This window comes from Barbus barbus (genome assembly GCF_936440315.1).
Source record: "Barbus barbus genome assembly, chromosome: 11".
NCBI lineage: Eukaryota > Metazoa > Chordata > Actinopteri > Cypriniformes > Cyprinidae > Barbus > Barbus barbus.
In genome coordinates, this window is record NC_136739.1 from 19,659,416 (window position 1) to 19,683,580 (window position 24,165).

A 24,165-nucleotide genomic window follows, 5' to 3' on the forward strand; every position below is an offset into this window, starting at 1 on the left:
TACAGTATCGATTACTTCGGTCTGTGAAATCGTGTTGCTGTCCACGAGGCGTATCAATGTGCTTATAATGAAAACTTAATTTAATTTATTTATTCATTATACTTTATTATGCTAATTGTAATTTACTAGAACGTCGATTAAAATATGTGTTTCAGTATTGTATAGGCCTGTACGTTTTCTACACGGATCGACCACATAGCTACTGCCCCTACTGCATTGCCGGAAGTGATGATTATTGTCCACGTGAATCAGCTGATCAGGAAACTCGCTGAATGTTGCAAACACGATGTGTTGACCACAAGCAGCTAAAATCACATTTTAACAATGGCTAATTGAAAAGCGGAAGCACTGGAAGATGACAGTGATCTTTAACGGATTAGTTGGAGCTAATGTGGTTTTGTTTTTGCGGTAGGAAGGACTCAATAGCTGCATCATAGGACATCTGGTAGGTTGCTGGTTGTTGTGATTGATGGTGGTTATAATTAGCATTCATCAAGTCAATTTCATTTAATTAGTTGTGTTGCATTGTTTCTATGTGTCTTTTGCGTTCGAGATTAAGCGTTTATGTATTTGAAGAAACTCATTGCTTTGTTGCATCTCATTTCTGCTGAATATCTGATCTGTCTGCACTGATAGAGCCTCTCTGTTGTGCGTGAAAGTCAATTACGCTCATGAACACTACACTTCTCATACTGCAGCTGGCACAGAAAGTCTTGTTGAATACCATTACAATTTGAAATTTGGGGAATTATTTTATTTCATTGTGGCTTTATGTTTCATGTGAATTCATTTTGAAGAAAGCACCATACTTTATTGAAATCTAATAATAATATAGTAGCTTTTTTGTTTTGGTTTTGTAAACATGAGTTATTGAATTTGAAACACTTGCATGTATATCAAAGTAAAAAAAAAAAAAAACTTAATAAATTGGTTCTCAACCTGGGGCCCACTAGAGGGCCTCAGCAGACTTCCAAGATGACTTTTATTGTTTAAATGGGCTATGTTAAAATAATATAAAATGCCTAGTTCTAGAAATCACAATATATAATATTTAAATTAACCTATTGTATTGAGTATAGTATTGAGCTCTCAAATATAGTTTTAGACAATGGTGGCCCCGAACAGCATTTCTCTGTCTTAAATTCATTGAAGTCTGTCATTGTAACCACTGTCTTACATGTTTTAATATAATGCAAATATCTCTGTGTGTATGCGTTTATGTGCTAATATAGCCCAGGTCAAACTTCAGTATGTTTGTGTGTCAAATGTTGTGTCTGTGCCTTTTCAGTTCAAAATTATCCTGTGAAGCTACAGCATGGATCCCTTGGGAGCTCGTTCCAAGTTTGTGGAGGTCCAGAACCTTTCCACGTGGGACCAGCCTCAGGGAGTCCAGGACAATGTTGATGGAGAAAACCACTTAATGGAGGAAGATGACCAGCTGAACAATCAGCTAAATTCCTTAGAGTCCCCTTTCCCCTTCAGACAAGACATCAACAGCAAGATTGTACTATTGTGAGTGTTATTTTCCGGACATTTCTTAAACATTCTGTTTTCTTTCTCTCCATAAATTTCTGCATTATTTAAAAAAAAAAAAATTGCTTAATAAACAGACTGCATATAACTCCTAAAAGCATAAGCATCAGGATTGTCTGTAAATGTAACCACTGATTTGCTTAATTTGTTCAATAGTTTAAGAGTTTGTTTTAGTTTAATCATTTAGTAATTTAGACCTAAATGTTTTTATGTAATTCTGCACTGTGTTTGTTGCATCAGTTATTTGCAACAGCTCTGATCTTCACGTCTGTTAGTCGTTCCCTCATGCACACAAATCTCCCTTATAGCTAAATCACATGTGACTGTCTGGGAGGTTTTTTTCTCTTCAAATTTATAGTTTCCCTTTTTTAACAACGGGGAAGTTCATTGCATGGAACTTCTCTATGAAGTCCAATTCATAAAACCAGTCCTTCTGGAAATTCAGGCAGGAATAGAATTCATCAGTAGACATAGTTTTATGCTTGCAGGATTTGTTCATAGTGACTTTCTGTTGTTCACGATTTCCATGTATATAACTGCAAAATATATATATATATATATATATATATATATATATATATATGGTTCAAGTCTGGAGATATTCTTGGCCACTCCTTCAGCTTCATAAGCAAGGCAGTTGTCATGTGTTTGGGGTCGGTGTTATGTTGGAAAACTGCCGTTCTGCCCAGTTTCTGAAGGGAGGGCATCATGTTCTGCTTCAGAATGTCACAGTACATGTTGGAATCCATGTTTCCCTCAATGAACCACAGCTCCCCAGTACCAGTAGCACTCATGCAGCCCCAGACCATGATGCTACCACCACCATGCTTGACTGTAGGCAAGACACAGTTTTCTTGGTACTCCTCACCAGGGCGTCACCACACATGCAGGACACCATCTGAGCCAAACAAGTTTATCTTAGTCTCATCAGGCCATAGGACATGGTTCCAGTAATTCATGCTCTTGGACAGGTTGTCTTCGGCAAACTGTTTGCAGGCTTTTTTGTGAGCCAGCTTCAGAAGAGGCTTCCCTCTGGGACGACGGCCATGCAAACGGCCTTGTTGTAGTGTGCGGCGTATGGTCTGAGCACTGACAAGCTGACCTTCCGCTTCTGCAACCTCTAAAGCAATGCTGGCAGCACTCATGCATGTGTTTTTTAAAGCCAGCTTCTGCATCTGACGCACAGCACGAGGACTCAACTTCTTTGATCAATGCTTACGAGACCTGTTCTGAGTGGACCCTGTCTTGGAAAACCTCTGTATGACACTGGCCACTGTACTTTAACTCAGTTTCAGGGTGTTACCGAACTTCTTATAGCCTCGGCCATCTTTGTGGAGAGCAACAATTCTAATTCTCAAATCATCAGAGAGTTCTTTGCCATGAGGTGCCATGTTGAACATCCAGTGGTCAGTATGAGAGAATTGTACTCAAAGCACCAAATTTTAACTGCTCTAATACAAGATACACAAATTTGTATGGTCCTGTCAATCAGACAAAAACATGAACATGATGAACAGGACGTGGCTTTGCATGGTCAAACAATAGCTGTTATCACTTAGGGTGTACTCACTTTTGTTGCCAGCTTTTTTGACAATAATGGCTGTATGTTGAGTTATTTTCAGAGGACAGTAAATCTTTACTGCTATACAAGTTGCACATTGACTACTCTACAATATATCCAAGTTTCATTTCTATAGTACTGTCCCTTGAGAAGATATACTAAAATGGTTGCTGAAATGTGAGGGGTGTACTCACTTTTGTGAGATAATGTATGTGTATGTATGTGTGTGTGTGTGTATATATATATATATATATATATATATATATATATATATATATATATATAATGTGTATATATAATGTGTATATATATATGTGTGTGTGTATATTTCAAGTTTAATTTAGTTTTTAGCAATTTTATGTATATCTGTCATTTTCTTAGTTTTTGTTTTTTATTGCAGTTTTAGTACGAACTTTAGTTCTTAAACCAAGGCAACTTTTCTAAAATCAAAGTTCATGTTTTTCATTTAATATTTGTATTTGATTTTATTTCAGTTTTATTTAAATAACCAATCATTTTTAACTGTTTAATTTTACAGTAACAACAGTTATTTATATGCTATATTTGTTCTTACAGCTTTTTCAAAGCTTATATGATGTTCTTTATCTGATATGCTGGTTTATTTCATTCCCTCATTTCACAGTAATGGAGATGTAGCACTTTTAAACTGCACTGCAATCGTCAATACAAGTAATGAGACACTAACGGACAAGAATCCTGTATCAGACAGTATTCATAGATACTCCGGACCTGAACTAAGAGATGAATTGCTCAAACTGAAAGGTAGGGGGCACTACCAGGTTAGCAGATGGAGAACTGTTATCTAGCTGCTATCTTAAACTATTAGTATTTTTAAATGTTGTTTGTGTTTGCTACACAGCTTTGGAACAGATCTTATCCCATTTCTTTGGTATCTCATTTTGTGTCACTTTCGCTTGAGTGATATCTGTGTGCGTATATTTTTCCAGGATGTCGGACCGGTGAGGCAAAAATGACAGAGGGTTTCAACTTGGCTGCACGCTTTATCATTCACACAGTTGGACCCAAATATAAAGCCAAGTACCGGACAGCTGCGGAAAGTTCTCTTTACAGCTGTTACAGAAACGTCATGCAGCTTTCCAAGTAAGCTGGATCATTCCATCAAATTTAGTGAGATTGTTGCACAATTATTAAGTGTCAGCTCATACAGATTGTCTGGACATTCTGACATGATTATACAAAGTAAATATGCTTCGTTATTAGATCATATCAGACATTTAAAAAGTTCAAATACAGTCTAAATCAAATATTTTATGATAAACAGGATAGCAGTTCCCATGGCAGTGAGCTGTTTAGTAAAATAACCCCAACCTTTGTTCATTGCTCGAAAATTATTAATAGTGATGTCTGATGATGTATAGAATAAACCCCATGTGCTTTTGGCAAGAAAGGAAATGATATGAGATTTAGATTAGCTTTTGTGAATTTGAACTCACCCTTGGCTAAAGATAAATGCCATTCATCTATTGTTTGGGAACGTGTGTGTGTGTGTGTGTGTGTGTGTGTGTGTGTGTGTGTGTTGACAGCAGTTGTTGATGACAGCAATGCTTGACTATGCAGATAGCATGTCATCAAAGACACTTCTGGCTGCTCATAATATGGAAAACTCCTATATGGAAAACCCAACTGACTAATGTAAACTATATATAATTGAAGCACATGCAACTTATTTAATGTTTCTTCATTCTGTTTCTCTCCTTAGGGAACATGCCATGGCATCTGTGGGGTTTTGTGTAGTCAGCACAGTCAAAAGGGCATATCCACTGGAGGACGCCACCCATATAGCATTAAGTAATTTCTTCTTTGAAATTAAACATCACATTTGAGGTCACTCCTTTCTGATGAAATTCAGAGGGATCTCATTAGAATCTATTTCCCCCACGTTTATATTTCTAGGGACTGTTCGTAGATTTCTGGAGAACCATGGTGAAAACATTGAGACAGTGGTGTTTGCTGTTTCGGATGTTGAGGAGGTGTGTGGCATTTAATTTTCGCTGTTATGCAACAGCCTCCAGCCTTTAACTCTCTTGTGTGCCCTTTCATTTTCTTATTAAATTCTCGTTTTGATTTAAAAGCCAGCTTTGTTGTGTATGTGTTTGCTGAGTGTGAGCTACAGCATTATGCATTTGAGATTCATGTATTCCTTGCTAAAACGTTTTTAAATTTCATTATTTAAAAAAAAATCACAAATACAAAGTAAGATTTGTATTTTTTTAGCATGTACCTGAATGTGTATCTATGATTGATTGACCCTAAATGTTTTTGTAATTTATTCTGTTTTCCAGCCAGTGTACAGGAAGTTAATACCTTTGTATTACCCACGTTCAACAAAGGAGGAGAGGATCGGTCTGCCTCTCCTCCCTGCCGACATTGGCAATTCTGAGGGGGAGCCCGTGGTCCCGGAGAGACAGATTCGCATTGCCGAAAAGCCAGGAAATCTAGAGGGTGAGCTCAAAAAAATTTTCAGTATGTCATCATTTCAGATCTTTTTGGTAAACAAAAAATCTGGGTTCATAAATTTGTTTTTGAATGGAAGCCATAATACTACTTTTTTTTTTTTTTTTTCTCCAGAATTCTTTGAATGGAAAATTTAAAAGAACAGCATTTGTTTGAAAAAGAATATTATTGAATATTAAGAATATTTACTGTCACTTCTGATCAAATTAATGCATCCTTGCTGAAAAAGAATTAATCTGTTTCAATTTATAAAAAAAAAACCTTTCTTACCACTTTTGAACAGTAGTGTAGATTTCTTAAGATTACCAAACAAGCGGTAGGAGTAAATGTTTACCAAAACATTTGGAGAACATTCATCTGGAAGACATGTATTTACCCTGTCAATTTTTCCATTTGATGGAAAAGAGATTTTTTTTTTTTTTAAACAGAGAAGCATCTGCAGTAATATATTTGATTTACAGAATGGAAAACATCTTCCAATAATGTGATAGAATTATGATTATGAGCAGCATGCGCCTCTGTCCCACAACAGGAGCTTTGACTACAGCAGAATCTTCTGCGTTCAGACAGTCCCATTGTGAACACATCTACAGTCAAGTGTGTGTGTATAGACACAACTGTTAAAATGCCTATACGAGTGTTTGTTTGGCTTGTGTGCTTGCCATAGCACTTGGAGCAAATGTGTTTATTTATTTGTTAGTGGGAGATTGAATTATATATTTGTTGGCTGCCATTATTTCAAACCCAGATCGTGTGGACTGTGAGCCAGCTGTGTTAAGGTGATCAAGTCTCACTAGAGCTGTTGATTCAATTCAAACACGGCACATAAGCCAGTTCCCATGTAAATAAATACTGCACTGTCCTGCCTGTCTTTGAACACTTTAATCCAGGACATATAAAGGCAGCCCAAGATCTGTCACCAATTGAACTACCAAATAGGCTCTTTCCAAGTTAAGGCCATTCAATAATCTGCTTTATCATTCTTGCTTCTGGATGTTTTCTTGAGCCATTGAGAATGACAACAAGCTCTAATCTGAACAAACACGATCGCTTAACCAAATTTACCTCTGTATACGGTTTACTGAAGTGGCACAACAGCTTCCAGACTTCCTTGTTAATATGAAGTCAAAGGTGAAGTGTGTACTTTCTGGGCCACTGGTGTCAACAAAAGTAATTGTCAGTCCAAAACTAAACTCGCACAATTGGTTGAGCCAGTGTTGCTGTTTCCATCTGGTTGGGTTTGAAACAGAATACTTTTAAAGGTCCAAAGTGTTTTTAAACTTGATTTAGCAAAATAAAAACAATGGTGTGATCAGGACCCTAGACCAAAGCTTAAGCCCCTTACTTTATATGCTTAGTAATGGAATACCACAGGGTTCGGTGTTGGGCCCTTACTAAAGCAGATTATGTGCAGTACAGAAAGTTAGTGTGATACTAAACTTTGTCACATCTGTTTTATTAGGATTTATTGTGCAGATGTTTTATTGCTTATCATTGCTATCTTTGGATGGGCCAAAACCCTGCTGAAGGCTTTTATTAGGATCCGAAGTGTTTGTTCCTATACAGTCTTTCTGAACTGAAGGACATTAAAGGACACTTTTTAATGTTCATCTTGGACTGTCTCTGCCGCACCCTGTCAATGATCTAGCTGATCTCTTCAAACTCTTGTCCTCTCATTAATGTAATTTCATCATGCGAAGCAGGTCTGCCTGTCATTCTTAGAGTAATATTAAAGACAGCAGGTGACTAGGCCTTTACTAATACAGCCCAGCTCTTATGGATTAGTCTATGAAGCCATGTAGAGGCCTCAAAGCATGCCTCAAACCACACACTTCCCGAATCTACTTTCTCCAGTTTTTCTTTGTCCCGTTCCCTTAATGCCCATTTAATTTCTCTAGTCTTTATATTTTCTGTCCTTCATTTGCTGTGCTATGGATATATTTGCATCTAATTGTTTACAATTTCCTTTTTATTAGATCTTTGTGTCACAAAGTTTTGTCACATTGTGGTGAAGTGCTCCTGAAATCCTAATAAATTTCAGCTTGAGACCAAAGGCATTACTAGAAAAAGCAAGCATTGGTGCTCTCCGTTCAATGAGGAAGATCATAAAAGTACCATGTGTTGCATTACAAAAACAATCTCATTCTTTGCTTCTACATGCTGTAATGATTTTGGCCAAAGATAACCTTCGGGAGACATCTGTGTCTAATTGAGTCTTGTTGATGTCTCACCCTAGGTTTGCAAACAGCTGAGTGTTTGGCTGTTAATCCCCTTATTTACCTGTTAATGTCTTTTTACCTCTCTGTCAAAGGTGTTTCTTTTATTTCTGGCTGAATATTTCGTAGTCTGACCAGTGACTATGTGGTTCAGCTGAGGAAATGAGAAGTTTTGTTTGTTGCTCAGACTGGACTTTCTTTTCATGTCTGGTCAAATATGGCTAAAGTTGGCCCGTGATAGATATTTGGCATACACATGTAAACAAGAATAACAGACATGAATTATTTTTACGATTTGCATGGCTGTACATCACACACACCACTGGCTTTCCCAGCTCTGATTGAGGGTGAGAGTTCAGGTCTTGTGGAATGTACCACGTTGTAGTGCTTACTGAACCTAGTAATGGTCATTCCAAGTGTGCAAGAGTATATTTTACTGTTTATCACAGCAAAAGCATTTGTGCCTCAGCAAATTTTTATGGCGCATTGGTTTTGCTTTCCCTGTAATATCTAGAACTCTGTGAAATGCGCTAATACAAAATAAATAGTACATAATAGTGATAATGCTCTAATTTCCAGCAGATGACTCCGGGGATGACTCACTAGAGTCCGACCTGGGGCTGGTAGGGAATCATGCATTTGCTCGTATGGAAGGGGATGTGGATAAGCAGCGTAAACTCATCCTTCAGGGCCAAATGTCTGAAGCAGCCCAGCAGAAACAGCACGAAAGGAAGTAAGATGTGTAGTTTTCTCATTATACTCTCACCTTTTACAAGTACCACATTTCTTATCCAAGCCACTTACAAAAATGTACCATGATTGGGTGGTGTAAATGTGAATCACCTGTTGTACTAATGCAAGATTTTTCTTTTACCTCTTTGTATTGGTAAAAAAATTAAATAAATGGTACCTTATCTCTTCATACACACACACATACATACAGTATTATTTATATATATATATATATATATATATATATATATATATATATATACACACATATATATATATATGTCTGTGTTTGAATATGTATGTATACATATATATTATACTGTGTGTGTATGTATGACGATATAAGGTACCATTTCATTTGTATTGGATACGCTGAATTATATAAAACTTTGCATGAATTTCTAAATTGCCCAAATATTAGAAGTTTCAAAACCTTCCTGTCATTATGGTTTAATTTTTATTTTTTATTTTATTATTTGAGTCACCCTGATTTTACAGTCCTTTGTTGAAACCTTGGTTATCATGGCAAATGTTTGAGACACTGGAAACTTAGCATAATAATAGCATCTTTAGCCGTGATCTAATTCATAGTCCTAATTATTGAGTGCATTTGTTTAATATACTGTAGAATGTACTCTGAGTTTGTATGTGTTATTTGTATGTAGGTTTGTATGTTTTCAAAGTAATGTTTCATATCAAATTCTTTACATCACTGCAAATTGCTTAAATGTGAAGTCTTAGTTTTTGTTGTCTTTCTTCACAGCTACAACCGCTGGCTTTGCAGAGCTCGAGCAGAGGATCTTTCAGACATAGCCGCGTTAAAAGCTCTATATCAGACTGGTCAGTCTTTGTCTCTATGGGTATTCATGTATTTTAATAGTTTTTTTGTAAATTAGTTGTATTTCAAGTGTTTTAATTGTAAGGCTGTAAACTTTAGAACAATCAATTATTAAACTTATTTAATAAAGTTAAACTACTTTTAACAGTCTTAAAATGAAACACTTATGAATAATTTGATTAATAAATAAATGATCAATTTTATTAAAATATTAAATCTTTTTGCAGCCCTAGTTCATGTATGTCGACTTTATTGTATATGATATGGTCTGATGTTTGCCTGTTTTATCTCACACATGTTCTCCAGCACACGTTCACTCGTTTTCTTTGTGTTGCTTGCTGTCTCTTTGTATGTCTTTATGCACATGTGGACTTTGTATTGTCTCCATCTGTGTTTGCGCTCTCTGGGCAGGAAACCTTTGTTCTGCCTCATTGAGCTCAACATCAGGGGGTTCTGTAATCCATTTCTCTCGTTTCACAATTTCAGGACAAAAAATAACCACCAAAGTAACGGTTTCGGTGTTGTTAAGTATTTATCATCTTTTTTTGTTTCTTAGCTCAGATACTGTCCAGGCTAACCTACTGAGTTCAAAACCTCATGACATTTTACCACAGACTGTACGCATTAGGTTTGCCAGAAGCTATTAGTCCTGCTAAATTTAATCTTGAATTTCTACTTTTAATCATATTTCAGAAAGCCACATAAGTACTTTTCAAAAAACTGTCTGAGTCACAATAAATCACTTGACCAAAGGGGGGCAGACTTTCTCCAGCTGTGCACCTCAACATTTATGTTCACAATGCCATGTGATGATGGACTATATGAAGACATCTGGCTATGCACATGCAGATGTTTCTTATAATATAGTGCAAAACATGTATTTTAATGTGTACACATAACTAATTTCTGCAGAATGAGTTCATTAAACAGGGTGAGGCTGAAATGTCTAATGTGTTGCTTGAGATATGCTGCATGTGAGAATGTTGTCAGCAGTGGGTGTGAGGAAACATCCTTCCATTATATAGTCCTATCACAAAGCTTTTTTTTCTCATTTTCAGGTGTTGATTTGTGTGGTAGGACGGTCATGGTTGTCGTTGGCAGGAATATTCCAGTTACACTTATTGATATGGAGAAGGTAAATGAGAAAATGTTCATACTTCCATTTGCCATGTTCTGTTAATTACACTCCATTTTATTATCCTGTATTGAGCATATCTTATTTTGCACCAAATGTTACATACATTTAGTCAGATTTAGCACTAAATGCTGCCTAACCAAAACTTGGGTTAAACTGAAGGTTAACTTAATGGTTAAATTTAGGTTAACCTAATTTTTAAAAGAATGTGTATTAAAATACTGTTATCAAGGTTTCCATTTAGATGTAGACTTTTTAGATTGAGATTTGCATTGGAATCAGAAACATTTGATTTTTAAAAGATTGAATTGTTAAATATTTACTGCACTGTAAATGCAAATATGAAAAATTAGACTGCACTGTTTAGAATTGTTTATTTAATGGATTAGTTCACTCAAAACTAAAAATCCTGTCATTGTGTACTCCCACTCATGTCAAACCTGTGTGGGTTTTTTCCTCTGTGGAGCACAAGAGAGAATTTGAAATGTCATGTGAGTAAATCATGACTGAATCTTCAGTTTTGAGTGAACTATTACTTAAAGTAATAGTGTGTACCTACTTAACCATACTTGGGAGACAAATTTGTGCAGAGAAATTAAAAACTTAATTCAATTAAAACTGGCAAAATGTCCTCTTGAGCATGTTCCCATTTGTTAAAAAAACACACACAACGTTTGAGTTAATTTTAGAATGTGGGTTTTAGTGTTAAATTATAGCGTTTTAGCTGAATATGAAAACAATTAAAGACTATGGAATGTGCCTACTTGGATAACCAAGTAAATGTTTGTGTGCTAGGCTTTGCTGTATTTCATCCACGTGATGGACCATATCACGGTGAAGGAGTATGTGATGGTGTATTTCCACACACTCACCGGTGAACACAACCACCTGGACACCGACTTTCTCAAGAAGCTCTATGACATTGTGGACGCCAAGTAAGGGCTATTTCGGTTCCATTACAGAGATACTACAAACCACCCACATTCCCTGCTCTCTATGACCTTACAATGTTTTTGACATTACTTGACCCTGTTCTTGGCGGAGGTATTCTTTAAAACCATAACTCAGACTCGCATGGAAAAGCTAATCACAGTTTCATATAAATGCTGACTTGGTGACTATTCGTTTTTATGAGCTTCTTGTGCCAAACAGCACTGTCTCCTCAAACCCAAACGCACCACATATGTTGTAAAATCATAAGGGAATGTCTGTGTCTTGGGCTTCCTGTTCTTCGAATGTCAAGAAGAGTTATACACAGAAGCTCGATCCTTTTGTAGGTTATGACAAGCTCGGAAAGCACCATTCAAAGTAACTGAGTCATGTTTCCTCAGTTTTACCTGGTGTTTCTCTAGAGTATCACTCTAAATTAGTGCTCAAATGTGTCTGAGGTGATTGATTCTTCCAAGGAAAGTGAAGTAATATTGCTTTTTTTCAGAGCACTTTGGGAAATTTTGAAGGGGATTATCAAGGTTAGAACATTGAGAGCGATTGCAATGGCTTTGATACCTTTTAAATCTGTAGTCTCGATGTTCTCCTCTCACCCAACCAATTAAAAAAAAACTACCACGACCATCACCACCAGAGGCTTTCAAACGCTTGCATAGATATAGCTCCATGGAATGACATTGTAATTGCGTGTTAAGAAAAATATTGTTCTTTTAATTGAACAGTCTTCATAATTGCTATTTTTCTGGCTTAGCAGAAGAGTTTGAGTCTTTGTTCGAAAGTCAAATCCGTGGGAGGTGATCGTGAGGTCAGGCATTCGTCATTTATTCAGGGGACACTCTCAGCATGCAGGCAGAGGAAACCACAGTCTTGAAATAAAAAGCAGAAACACTCTCCAGATCCAGTCCCTCACACTTTCCGTACATCGTGGAGATCAGCATGACTCATAACTTTGAGAGCCGGGCCAGTTTGACTCGTGTCATTTATTATGAGGTATCAGCAGAGCACAGCATACATTGTATTATTTATTCTCAAAAGGCATGGGTATTTAAGAAAGCGTTTTACAGACATAATCCTCTGCAATAAGGATGAGGTTCTTTAATGGTTCTGTAAGCAATCACAGCCATGTTTATTGCAGAGTTAGCCAGTGACGACGCTATCACTCCCTATGGCCCCTGCTCATGAATTTGGACAGGCCGGTCCAAGTCCATCGTGGGAAAGATTGACCGACACGTCCCTTGCGCTTTTCGAACACCCTTCTGCTTCTGGCCGTCCAGGTCTCTTTCCATCTGTGTGTTTTGGACAACAGCGTGTGGCTTGGATGTGGCTGCACCGTTGGACTCGATTCACTGACATTTGCTCGTTCTTAAAAAATGCACTTTAGCTCCCTTTCTAATGGGTTTATTTATTTTTTTGTTAAGGCAATAATCCTTTCAAAGCCAAGTGCGCCAGAGGAATTCACTATTTGTGTAAAAAGTAATCGATTGGATGTGTTGATAATGTTTCAAAAACCATTTCTCGCAAGGTTTTCCTTCTGTGTTTTCAGGTTTAAGAAAAACCTGAGGGCTTTCTACTTCGTTCACCCGACGTTCCGCTCCAAGGTAAATGTAATCAGTTCATCAACTCAGATGTAAGTCCATTAAAGGCAGCACTAGATGTTCATCTTGTTTTGAGCTTTTCTTTCCAAGTTTGTACGGGCCTATGGTCTGATTCACAGCGGTCAGCTCCACATGTTCCACATTGTCTAAGAAAGACTGTGTATGAGTCTGTGTAACTGAATATGTTGAAAAGCGTCTTTGAGACCGCATTGAGATTCATGATGTGTCCTCACTAAGTGTACCATAGTGTTCCGTAGAACCTATTCAGGTAATTGAAGTGCTTATGAGAGCGTGTTGCCTCTGCCAGGCTTTGCTTTCATTTGTGAAATTATTCAACAATTATGTGCACTCCAAATGTAGAGGAACCCCGGCAATTAAGTGTCAGATAATTGTTCGTTTTAAAATGCGTCCATTTCAGTCAGAGAATGCTCGAGCATTGTAACAATCCCAGGTGTGAAACGTGTTCAAGCATTAGGGCTGAGTCATTGGAGTAAATGCTGAAAATGACTCCAGCAACAGCTTTAGGAGCTAAGAGTTTGCCTTTAGCAATGAAACATTTAATTCAGTTACAACTTCACCAATTTTGTAGCTATTTGTTATTTATTAAATTGACTTTATAGGAAAACAGCGCAGTCTTCTACACCATTTTAGAGTTAACATTTGAGTTCATTTATAATGTGAGGTGAACAAATGATTCTAAATTATATTTATAATGTCACAAAAGATTTATATTTTGAACAAATGTTTTTCTTCCAAACTTGCTTCTTGCTTCAAACTTTCTTCAACGAATCAATGAATACAGAATTCATCAAAGTAATTTAAATGATATTTTATATATATATATATATATATATGTATGTGTTCTCTCCCAACAGACGTGTCCCAAACCCATGTATATACCACTCGTATAAGTTTGACAGTTAACCTTTTCTGTGGGTTAAGCACAGCTTTTATTTTTCACCATTTGTTAAAAAAAATAATTATATTGTGTTTCAACAACTATTATTCTTGTACCCTTTTCATGGGAAATAGCATCTTAGTCAATAAAACGGTTTTGTTTGTGATTCCTGTCAGGTCTCTACGTGGTTTTTCACGACGTTCAGTGTATCAGGCCTTAAAGAGAAGGTCCATCACCTAGAGAACCTACAGCAGCTCTTCACCTGCATCCTACCTGAGCAGATTGACATCCCTCCTTTTGTCCTGGAGTATGACACACGGGTGAGTATTCAGTGCTTTACCACAATACAATTGTCCATTGAGGATAAAGGATGTTACACTTAGACAAAGAGGTGTGTATGTAACTTGACCTTTAGTAATTCTTTCTGTATTTAATCTGTATTAAATTCTGTCAACAAGTTCTTCAAAACCAGCATTACTTTTTTCTCTGGAACACCAATGGGAGAGTTGAAGAATGTTTCAAAGAATCATTTAATCTGGTTTATGAAACTTGTCTGATTTAAGAGATGAAACATAATTCAGTCATAATATCTTGAAAGTACATAAACAAAGACTTGAACATAAAGTTGGGTAAATTTAAATTTACTTTTGAGGTCAGCTATTCCTTTAAGAGAGTTTAACTTTTGATAAAATGCATTTTAAAATGTAAGTCTTCAGAGAGCTTTTGCAGAGAACCAGATACCCCTCTGTAACACAATCACCTCATCCAGGGACCATGTTGCATCTTCTGGTTTTCAGATGGCCAAAAGATAGCGTCACTGTCATTTCTGTTTGAGAAAACACATGAAGCCTTCTTTATTTCTGTTTGGACTGTCTGTTTTTACATTTCAAGCCAAATCAGCTATTAATTATTATTTACAACTACAGTTACATTCTTGATTGCTGCTTTGCAGATTATAGACAAAACAGTTTTAGGCTACAGTACTACTACATAAAAAAATAGGAAAAATAATAATACATATACAATAATGTGACTATGAATGTCTGTAATGACCTTAACGTTTAGTTAGTGTTATGTTTTTAAACAAGTTTAGGAAAATTATGATCAAACATGCAAAAGATTTTCTCTGTGCTTAAGGTAATTGAAATGTACAGCTTGTGACCAATTTTAGAAGCAATTATATGCAAATTCTTTAAACTAGTTTCCCTGTGTGACCTGTTCTTTAAATGCAGCCTTTAGCACAGTTTTAATTTTGGTGAAGCCGGTATATAAAAAATATTCACTTTTTTAGGCCTTAATGAGGTCCTTTTTTGTTTTGAAATGGATTGCATTTGGCATGTGGAAAAGAGATGCTTAGAGACTTATTTTTAACTGTTGACCCAAAGTATGGGTGGAGGAAAGTCTTTCCCTTCAGACTGAAAGAGGCCTCAGCCGTGAGAAACTCAGCCGTCTGTGTGCTGTGCTGCCGCCTGCTCCGTCCCAAAGGAACACATCACATTTTATTTCTTAAGATTACTCTTCAGCTACTTATGTGGGATAGGGTGATATATTTAAGGAAACAGAGAAACAAAAAAAAAACTGCGAGTTGCTCTGGAATATGAAAAGAGAAAATAAGAAAATTATGGTTGTAGTTGTCTGGCATTGCAGAATCTCATACTACTATTAAAATCATGTCATTTAACATGTTTTTCCTTCAATGTGGAGAACATTGTTTTCAATTTAAAATTGTGTTGCCTTTTGTTACCACTGTTGAATCCAAGTAAACTGCTCAGATCTTAATAAACAGATTTGTCACAGCGAATAGCAGACCATATCCATGCATTGATTGGACCCATCTGGACTGCACTCATTATTTAGTTGATTTTCATCCTGTCATTCCTGAGCTCTTAGTTTTGCACTGTTCTCACAGCATGCACATACACATGGCATTCATCAACAGCTTCATTCTAGGTGGTTGGTGTTACCCCTCGGTTAAAGATACAGGCCGGTAACCAATAAGGTTAGGTTCAAGTCCTACTAGGCATGGAATTGAGCTACCACCATGTGGGCATTGTTATCCACATTGATTTCGGATAATCTGATTCCAAGTGGGTCTAAAATGTTTTGTGGTCCGATTACTAAAACTACATTCAGAAATGCACATGATCACATCATATACTGCAGTGTAAATGGTAATCTTAAAGCGATAGTTCACCCAAAAATGTACACTCTTTTTCATTAATTTCTCACCCTCGTTCCAAACCCATAAAACCATTCTTCTTTGGAACACAAATTAAGATATTTTAGTTGAAATCCGGAAGCTTTCTGACAGAATACTGACACGGAAGAGAAGAAATTGTTGAAAAAAGTCATTATTTTTGTTTTCTTTGTGCACAAAAAGTATTCTCATAGCTTCGCAACATTTCAGTTGAACCACTGATGTCATATGGACTATTTTAACGATGTCCTTATTACGTTTCTGGGCCTTGAAAGTGGTAGTTGCGTTTCTGTCTTTGCAGGTTCAGAAAGCTCTTGGATTTCATCAAAAATATCTTAATTTGTGTTCCGAAGATGAACGAAGGTCTTACGGGTTTGGAACGACATGAGGGTTACTAATTGACCCTTCGCAAAAACCCGCCCTCCTTAGCTACTGTTGCTATGTCCGACAAGCTATGCCGCTCTCACACTACACAAATTGTTTTCACGCAGTAAAAAATACATCACGGAGCAAAGAGGAAACTAACAGCATGCTGACAGACAAGACACAGCAGGTTACATCTGGTATGAAACAAAGTCTCAGCTTTCAAATTTTGTCTTTTTAAGAAATTCAAAAAAAATAAATATAATTTTGTGGCTCTTTTTGTCATGACAGATCACTGTAGCGCCAGTTCAAGCTGCAGACGTGAACCGATCGTCTTTTCATATTTACTTGAAATGAACATGAATAAACATCAGAACATATTTTATTTTATTTCAACCACAGAAAGACATCAATACACACCATTTTTCAAATTTAAGTCCGGCCAAGTTCATCTGCTCTCCTGTCTGATTTGTTTGTCGGACAAAATGGTGGATTCTGCATTTATGATTGATCTGATCGCCTGTCAGTTAAGCTCCCTGCGAAAGGTCAATTAATGACAGAATTTTCTTTTTTACTGTTCTCTGCGGTCCACTTATAATAGTATTAAGATTTTTACATTAAAAAAAACATTTTAGAAGTAATAGGCTATTTTCTGTCCTGTTTTAAACCCCCCTCATCAGAACGCTCTGTTTGAATAGGCATGGCAGATTGTAGACTCGGATGTAAAAACCCTCTGCTATGATTGGCTAAGACTTGTGTGTGTTTGACAGCGTACATTCCTCATAGATGGATGCTGCTGTGATAAATACTCGGTGCATATCAAACGATCTGTAATAACAGGCAAATCAGTTGTGAAACGTAATAAAAGCAGTTACTCACACTGGTCTGTTGCGACGTTACTGTCAGATCCAATATAGTCGGCACAGTATAGTCTTTTAGTTTAACTCTTTCCGAAAATCCCACTTCGAATTGTGCTTTGTTTGTAAATGAATCTGTGGTAAAAATGAAGTGAACAAATTACCGAGTTCTTACTGATGAGTTCCACTCCTTCCTAAAGCTGGGATCAGAAGGAAGGCAATGCAAAGACTGTTTTTCCACAACTTGGTACTGCATAGCGTCTTGTTTTATTCGGAGCCATCTTTATCATTTGGTTTCTGCGTAGACCTGCATTTGCTTCTCTTGTTATTTGCACTATGTTTGTGAATCAGTGGGCAGGGCTAAACAGGCAGTGATGTTGATGTTCTTCTACAGAGGCGGTGTTTAGCCACACTATTACATCATAGAGTCAAGCATCCCACAAGCTGTCATTTTAGCAGATTGGCTTCAGTATTGTTTTTAGACTAACGAGAAAGTTTTGAGTTCTGAAACGTACAGGATGTTTTTATGGTACAATGACCTCTTATATGTCAAAAGATCAAAGGAATTTTGATTTCTCAGTTCATGACCCCTTTAATGCCTCTAAGACAGCAAAGATCTGCCTACTGATTTCTGTAATCTTCAAATCCACACCTTTTTAATTATTTTTTTAATTTTATTTCAGATTCCGCGCACAGATCATTACACACTAAACTGTGACCCTAAGAGTAGAAGTGCCTTCTGAAAAACTAAATTGTTCCTCACTGTATGGTCATAATTTTTTTCCCCTTCTATATTTTAGATGTTGTTTTTTGTCCTTTTTGTTTTGTTCCTGGGTTTAAAGGGCACTGGATTAAAGTAAATGAAAGCGAGAAGGAAGGCGCAAAGGTGAGGCAGCTGTGAAGAATCGATCATGCCACTAATGCGTTAATTGGATGGTCTTTCTCACACCAGGTGCATGTCGCCCTGTATTTGTGTTCGTAGAGCAAGATTGCAGGCACACAAACTTAATTAGAAACATTTTTTTCCCCTGCAGGCTGTTTATTTCATTTGCATGAGAAATATTTTGTACTCGTAATTTAGTATGTTAACACGAACTTAATGACATTTAGAGTGAAAAAAGCAAGCTTTAATAGGTATGTCTGATTTTTGTTTATATCCCTGCATTCTTCCTGTGTGAGTAAAGGCTGGAATACACTACATGACTTTTAAAATTTGAACAGATTTCAAAACACCTGTCATCATACTCACCGAATTTGTAATAGTCGCAGAGGAAAACTAGCCATTATACACTAAACGACTGAGGATCACACACTACCAGACTTCAAAGTTGTTCCAATCACAACAGACTCACACAGATATGTGCACATTGTTGATAGAATATGTGTGACAAACATTGTGTTATAAAATAGGATCAAAATATCAAGTATGTTTGTTATCCCCCTGACTGGAGGATCATAGTCTGAAGCTAAAATAATCGGAGTCTGTGACCATCATACACTACACAATTTTCTATGACATCTATCAACTCAAATCTGCAGACTGACTCTGATTTTCAGCAACTAGCATCAACTTTTCCACACAGTAAATAGTCGGAAAGTCTGGGCTAAAATAGTGTAGTGTATTCCAGCCTTAAATGTCAAAAATCAAACTTTAGATCAGATGATCCTCTTCAGGGTGGGTTTTTACAGAAAAAAACATTTGTATCGTTAATCAAACTCAGGATCCCTTAGATATGTACACCAACAGGGAATGTCCCATATGTTGCTTCTGTTGAAACCAAAAGCTTTAAAGTTTTACTTGACTCATTTGGACTCTTGTGTTTTTGTTAGTACTGGAAACTGTGACATTGGAGACTTTGTAGATTGTCTTTGGGGAACATTCATAGTCCTTTTAATGAATGAACGTGTTTATCACTTGAATGTATGAACGCATTTTCTCTTAACGTGTATGACCTTATTTTTTGCTAGAATAGCGTGTGTTTTTGGTCTACTTGCCTTAGCATTGGATTCACTCCTGGACTCCCTTGCTTAAGTATTTCCTGTCATTCTTTGATTACCCAGGAAGTTAATGGGCAGGAGGGGAAATGGCAGAATGTGTAAGCTTTTAATGCCAATTGCACTCGGCTTTCTCTCTTTGCCCATATTGAACAGATGCAGTGCCATGGAAAGTCCAGCCGCAGTCACCTCAAATAACCCAGTCAACTTTCCATAAAGCATTAAAAGGCCCCCTAAAGGTTTTTTTTTTTTTGGACCATCTCCTCTATACTGCAGGCGTTGTTGGGTAGTAATGGACTACAGTATGTAATTTGGAATACAAAAATCAAAATACAAAAATCTTGTAATTGCATTATAAAATATTGTAAATAACTGTATTACAGATATTTTTGTATGGGTATCGTGTTTGCATATTTATTATTAGGCAACAGCAATAACGTGGTCCGTCATGTATTGATAAGCTTAGAGGCTAAAATATGTTCAGTAGGCCTTCATATGATTTCTGAAGGGAGCAGGAACACAAACAGACTTGCTCCCAGCCAACTTTGTTGTTGTTCTACATGCATAAAGCTGTCTCATTCCTCATTTGACCACATACAGAAATAACTTTCAACGAGACTTATTGAAAATGTGCAATGCATTCCTTGCATTCCAAAACATGTTTTAAATCCACCACAAGACTCCAGTTTCAACTACTAATGTTTAATGAAAGGATTTCAATTGGTATCTAAAACACTTGTAATAAATTCTGGCTTGATAAAAATAAAAAATATGAAATTTCTTATGAGGCTTTTTGTCTCATTTTAATTTGACAGAAAAAACATTCTGAGATTTTTTTTTTTTTTGTAAGTGACTCAAAATAAATACAGAAATCTACAAAAGTATAGTATGAAAAATGACACAATTACAAAAGTACAAAACTGAGAGAAACCCTTCACTGAGCGGTTCACTAAAACCAACTCCACTTTGCACTTTGTTTTTTGTTTGTTTTTAATGAATTTCCTGTGCTCTTTGAAACAATTTACAGCATAATCGCTTTTTGCATTCATTTGACCCGAAGGCCTGTAACACCTCTGTTAGATTGACCTCACAGCTTCAGAAAGTGAATCATCTGCCATGCTGTGAGTCATACAGTAGCATCCGAGCAGACACTCATTAATTCCCAGCACATCTCTGGTGTGTGCTCAAGTGCTCATTTGGCTATTGGAATCCTCACATACTACTTTATATCCTAGAAACTACAACCTTTATTAAATACTTGAATAAATATTTACCTACTGAATATTTGTATTCTATGGTAAATGCAACCTCTTGGGTTGATGTACAATGCAGCTAGATCTAAACCTATCTTTATATTTGTGCCGACAGGCTCTCTAGGATGTAGGTGTGTCTTGGGCTTATATTGTGGTGACGGGCCTCTTGTCAATTTGCCCTCTGCGTTTTACAGCGAGATGCTGAGTGCATCTCAGCCAGTCCGTGAACAAATTGTAACCTTTACTACTGTTTATCTTTATTCGATTGTACTTATGAATATCATCTCTGCTCTTCCAGGTTAACAGCCCCTATTACACAGCTCAGTCCTCAGGCCTGTGATGGTGTCAGATAAACCCAGAACTGAGGAAAGGACCTGTCACTTTTCACTGGGCCAACACTCAACCCGATGACCCCGATTCTGATGTGAACAAGATGAACGCAGTCAAAAGTGCATCTTTGCCATTCCTGACCGGCAAGATTTCTCTGTGACAGTGAGAGACTGTCAATCAATAATGCTGTATAAACGCATCCTGCTGAACGTGCCACAGACCCATCCCAGATGTCCCTGAAAGAACTGCCTGCCTGACCCTAGCTGATTTTGGACAAGGTATGCGTGTGTGGTGTAGATGAAGAGACTGAATTTGACAAACATGCATAACAAACATACTAAACCAATATTTTGTACCGATGTGAAACACGTGTACCATTGTCTGCGTGAATAATGGCTGGAAATAGCCTAAACCATTCTGGTTTTAATTTCTTATGTCCTTGGCCATCCAAACATCTGTTAGCCTCATATTTTGCTGTTTGTTTTGTTGTTTCATGTCATTCTGTGTCTGCAAAGTCACTAAAAGGAGCAGCATTTTGCATTTTTCTTGATTCACTTTTTTTTTTTTTTTTTTTTTTTTTTTCACCACAAGCACTTTTAAAGCTTTATCTGAGGTGTCAAACAACCATCACTACAGTTTCTTGAGGTTTGACAGGAAACTTTTCTTTGTGCATGAGGGATGTGCTTTCACAAAGATTGCTTTGTGCAGCTCTAAAATCAGGTTGGCCTGTTGAGATTTCTATTAGCCCTTTAATAATAATATTTTCTGCTGTTCCTTTGAATATGGTACATCAGTGTTCTGGAAGCTTCACCTGAGGTACATTAAAATCTTGCAGTGTGCCAGTTTGTATTTCATTTGAAGCAGATTTACAAGCATGGCCGAAGGAATGTCACAGACAGAGAGCTGATCTCAGAGTGAAGCACTGTAAATAGATAATTGTAGTTATTGCAGATGCTGTCTGGTATTAATTCAGTATTTTGTTTTTGTTATTTTTTTAAAGTAAGCACTTACTCTACCTGTGCAGTGATTCTTGTTAAATTTCGTACCATTTTAAATGAAGTAAGACGTATGAATTATGATGATGAAGAAAGTAATATTTGAATAAACAGAATATGAACATTTGATGTTATCATTAATCTTTGTTTGGGTGTCTATTGAATTATTTTGTTTAATACGTATGATCAGTGTATTTTCAGATTGAAAGCCTTTTGGAATGGGTTTTGAATAAAAGCAGCCTTTTATTTTCTGATTACGTCTCAAGTGTTTTTTCTTTAAGATACTAGATTTGAAGCTGTAACTACATTCTATTTCATGAAAAAGTAGGCTAGTTTGTTTTATTTTTGTATGAAGTTGTGCCAGTACTTATATTCTGCCATTTAAGTTTTGATTTTAACTTCAAGTTAAGAAGGCTTTTGAATATCTGACCGTAATGAGGGCGGAGTACTACTGTAAGGTTAATCCTGCCTGCTTTAAATGTTTGAAAATAATTGTTGAAATAAAGTTGAAAACATTAGAAATTTAGAAAGGTAATCAAATGTAATCGATTGCATTACCTTAATAAAGTAATAGAAATAGTTACTTACTATCTGTAACCTAAAGTAACCTTCCCAACACTGCTTGCCATATTGCTTTAATGTATTATTAATTGTGAACACACTGGTTTGTTGTGCAAACAGTTTTACAATTTACTGCACTTTTTTTTTTGTTATTCTTCTCGCTATTTCCTTATAGTGGCTAATAACCCATCTCACACATTCACAGAAAACGGCTTCCACGTTGGAAATAAGGTGGATAAGATATTTTCAGGAATCTTATTTTGTTTAAGCTCTTTTTTACGGTGGCCGAGAGAGCTCAATGCGCTGCAACTTCAGAAAACACAAGCAAATAGAAAAGGCACCGGCAAATCAAGAAAACATAAATTTGACAACAGGTGCTGCAAATGCTCACAACACAAACAAATAAAGGCGCTGCAAATAAAATTCTTTATTTGATTGTGTTGTGAGCATTTGCAGTGCGTTTCTTTATTTGGTTGTGTTGTGAGCATTTGCAGCATCTGCTGTCAAATGGTGTTGTAAAATTGACAAAGTTGTTTTCTTAATTTGCAGGTGTTTATTCTATTTGCAGCGCGTTGAGCTCCCTCGGCCACCATACTTTTTGCCTTATTACAGTATCTGTAAATTGTTTTAAGGCAATGAATTTAAGAATTACTGTGAATTTAAGAATTAATTTCGTGGAGGAAGAATAATCATCAGTATAGTGGCCATAGACACTTTTTGTTGCACATGCAGTGTTACAACATTGCATGATTTGATACATAATGTTCACTAGAGTGGATGATTCAGGCCAGGGTGTGAAGTTACATCCAAACCACCATGGGATATAATTCTATGATCTAAGTCTTTGTGTTTTTTTTTTTTTTGACAATTCAAAATGGTTGGTGAAAGTAAAGCAGCCAGTATCTCTGGAATATTTACTGTCATCTTTTATTGCAGTGGACGGATGTCACTCTTTTAATATTCAAATTTTTGTTTTGAAGGGGAAAACACTTGTCTTACTGCACTACAGGATCGGTTCTAAATCCAAATATATTCTACATTTACATTTATTCATTTAGCTGACGCTTTTATCCAAAGCGACTTACAATTGCTATATATGTCAGAGGTCGCACGCCTCTGGAGCAACTAGGGGTTAAGTGTCTTGCTCAGGGACACATTGGTGTCTCACAGTGGATTCGAACCCGGGTCTCTCACACCAAAGGCATGTGTCTTATCCACTGCGCCATCACCACATATTCTCACACTTTAAGTCAATACTTACAGCCTCGAGTCTGTAAAAATATCTCTTACACCTTTGCATATCTAGCTGCAGCAATTCCTTCCCCAGTCTTTACAAAACTGTTGAATTGAGTGGATAACCTATTTCGTGTCCATCCATATATTCTCAGTCGGACTGGTTCAACAGCACATGACATATTTGTGTCATGCTGTTTGTTTTATAATCTTTTAAGCAGCACTGGTAAGGCAGTGGTCAGTACAGTGTCTCTGAGGCGGCGCATATGGTGAGGAAAATGAATCAGTCTTCAGCAGAGCTCTCGCCATGTCTGAGCTGAACTGAAACACCTGGACAAGATTGCTTTGGCATTACACAGTGAATCAGCAGGGGTATCTGGGAAATGGAGACATGACAATGTGCCTAATCATCACGTGCTGGTCTGTAAG

The 24,165-nt window shown here is 36.8% G+C and overlaps 1 protein-coding gene across 2 annotated transcripts; it reads left to right on the forward strand.

Moving 5' to 3' along the window:
* Positions 1–3: 3 nt before the first annotated feature.
* On the forward strand, positions 4–22,198 carry LOC306876792 (ganglioside-induced differentiation-associated protein 2-like). 2 transcript variants are annotated; one of them, XM_079428200.1, is made up of 14 exons: positions 4–445; positions 1,289–1,512; positions 3,738–3,877; positions 4,063–4,216; positions 4,836–4,924; positions 5,030–5,106; positions 5,419–5,578; positions 8,389–8,539; positions 9,302–9,378; positions 10,435–10,511; positions 11,307–11,446; positions 13,003–13,057; positions 14,129–14,272; positions 20,916–22,198. In XM_079428200.1, the coding sequence occupies exons 2-14, from the start codon at positions 1,316–1,318 to the stop codon at positions 20,955–20,957; spliced, it is 1,503 nt and encodes a 500-aa protein (XP_079284326.1). In that variant the 5' UTR covers positions 4–445; positions 1,289–1,315; the 3' UTR covers positions 20,958–22,198. The 2 variants fall into 2 exon arrangements, with proteins under 2 accessions (XP_079284326.1, XP_079284325.1); XM_079428199.1 differs by having other exon boundaries at positions 244–445; positions 8,386–8,539; positions 20,916–22,195.
* Positions 22,199–24,165: the final 1,967 nt, after the last annotated feature.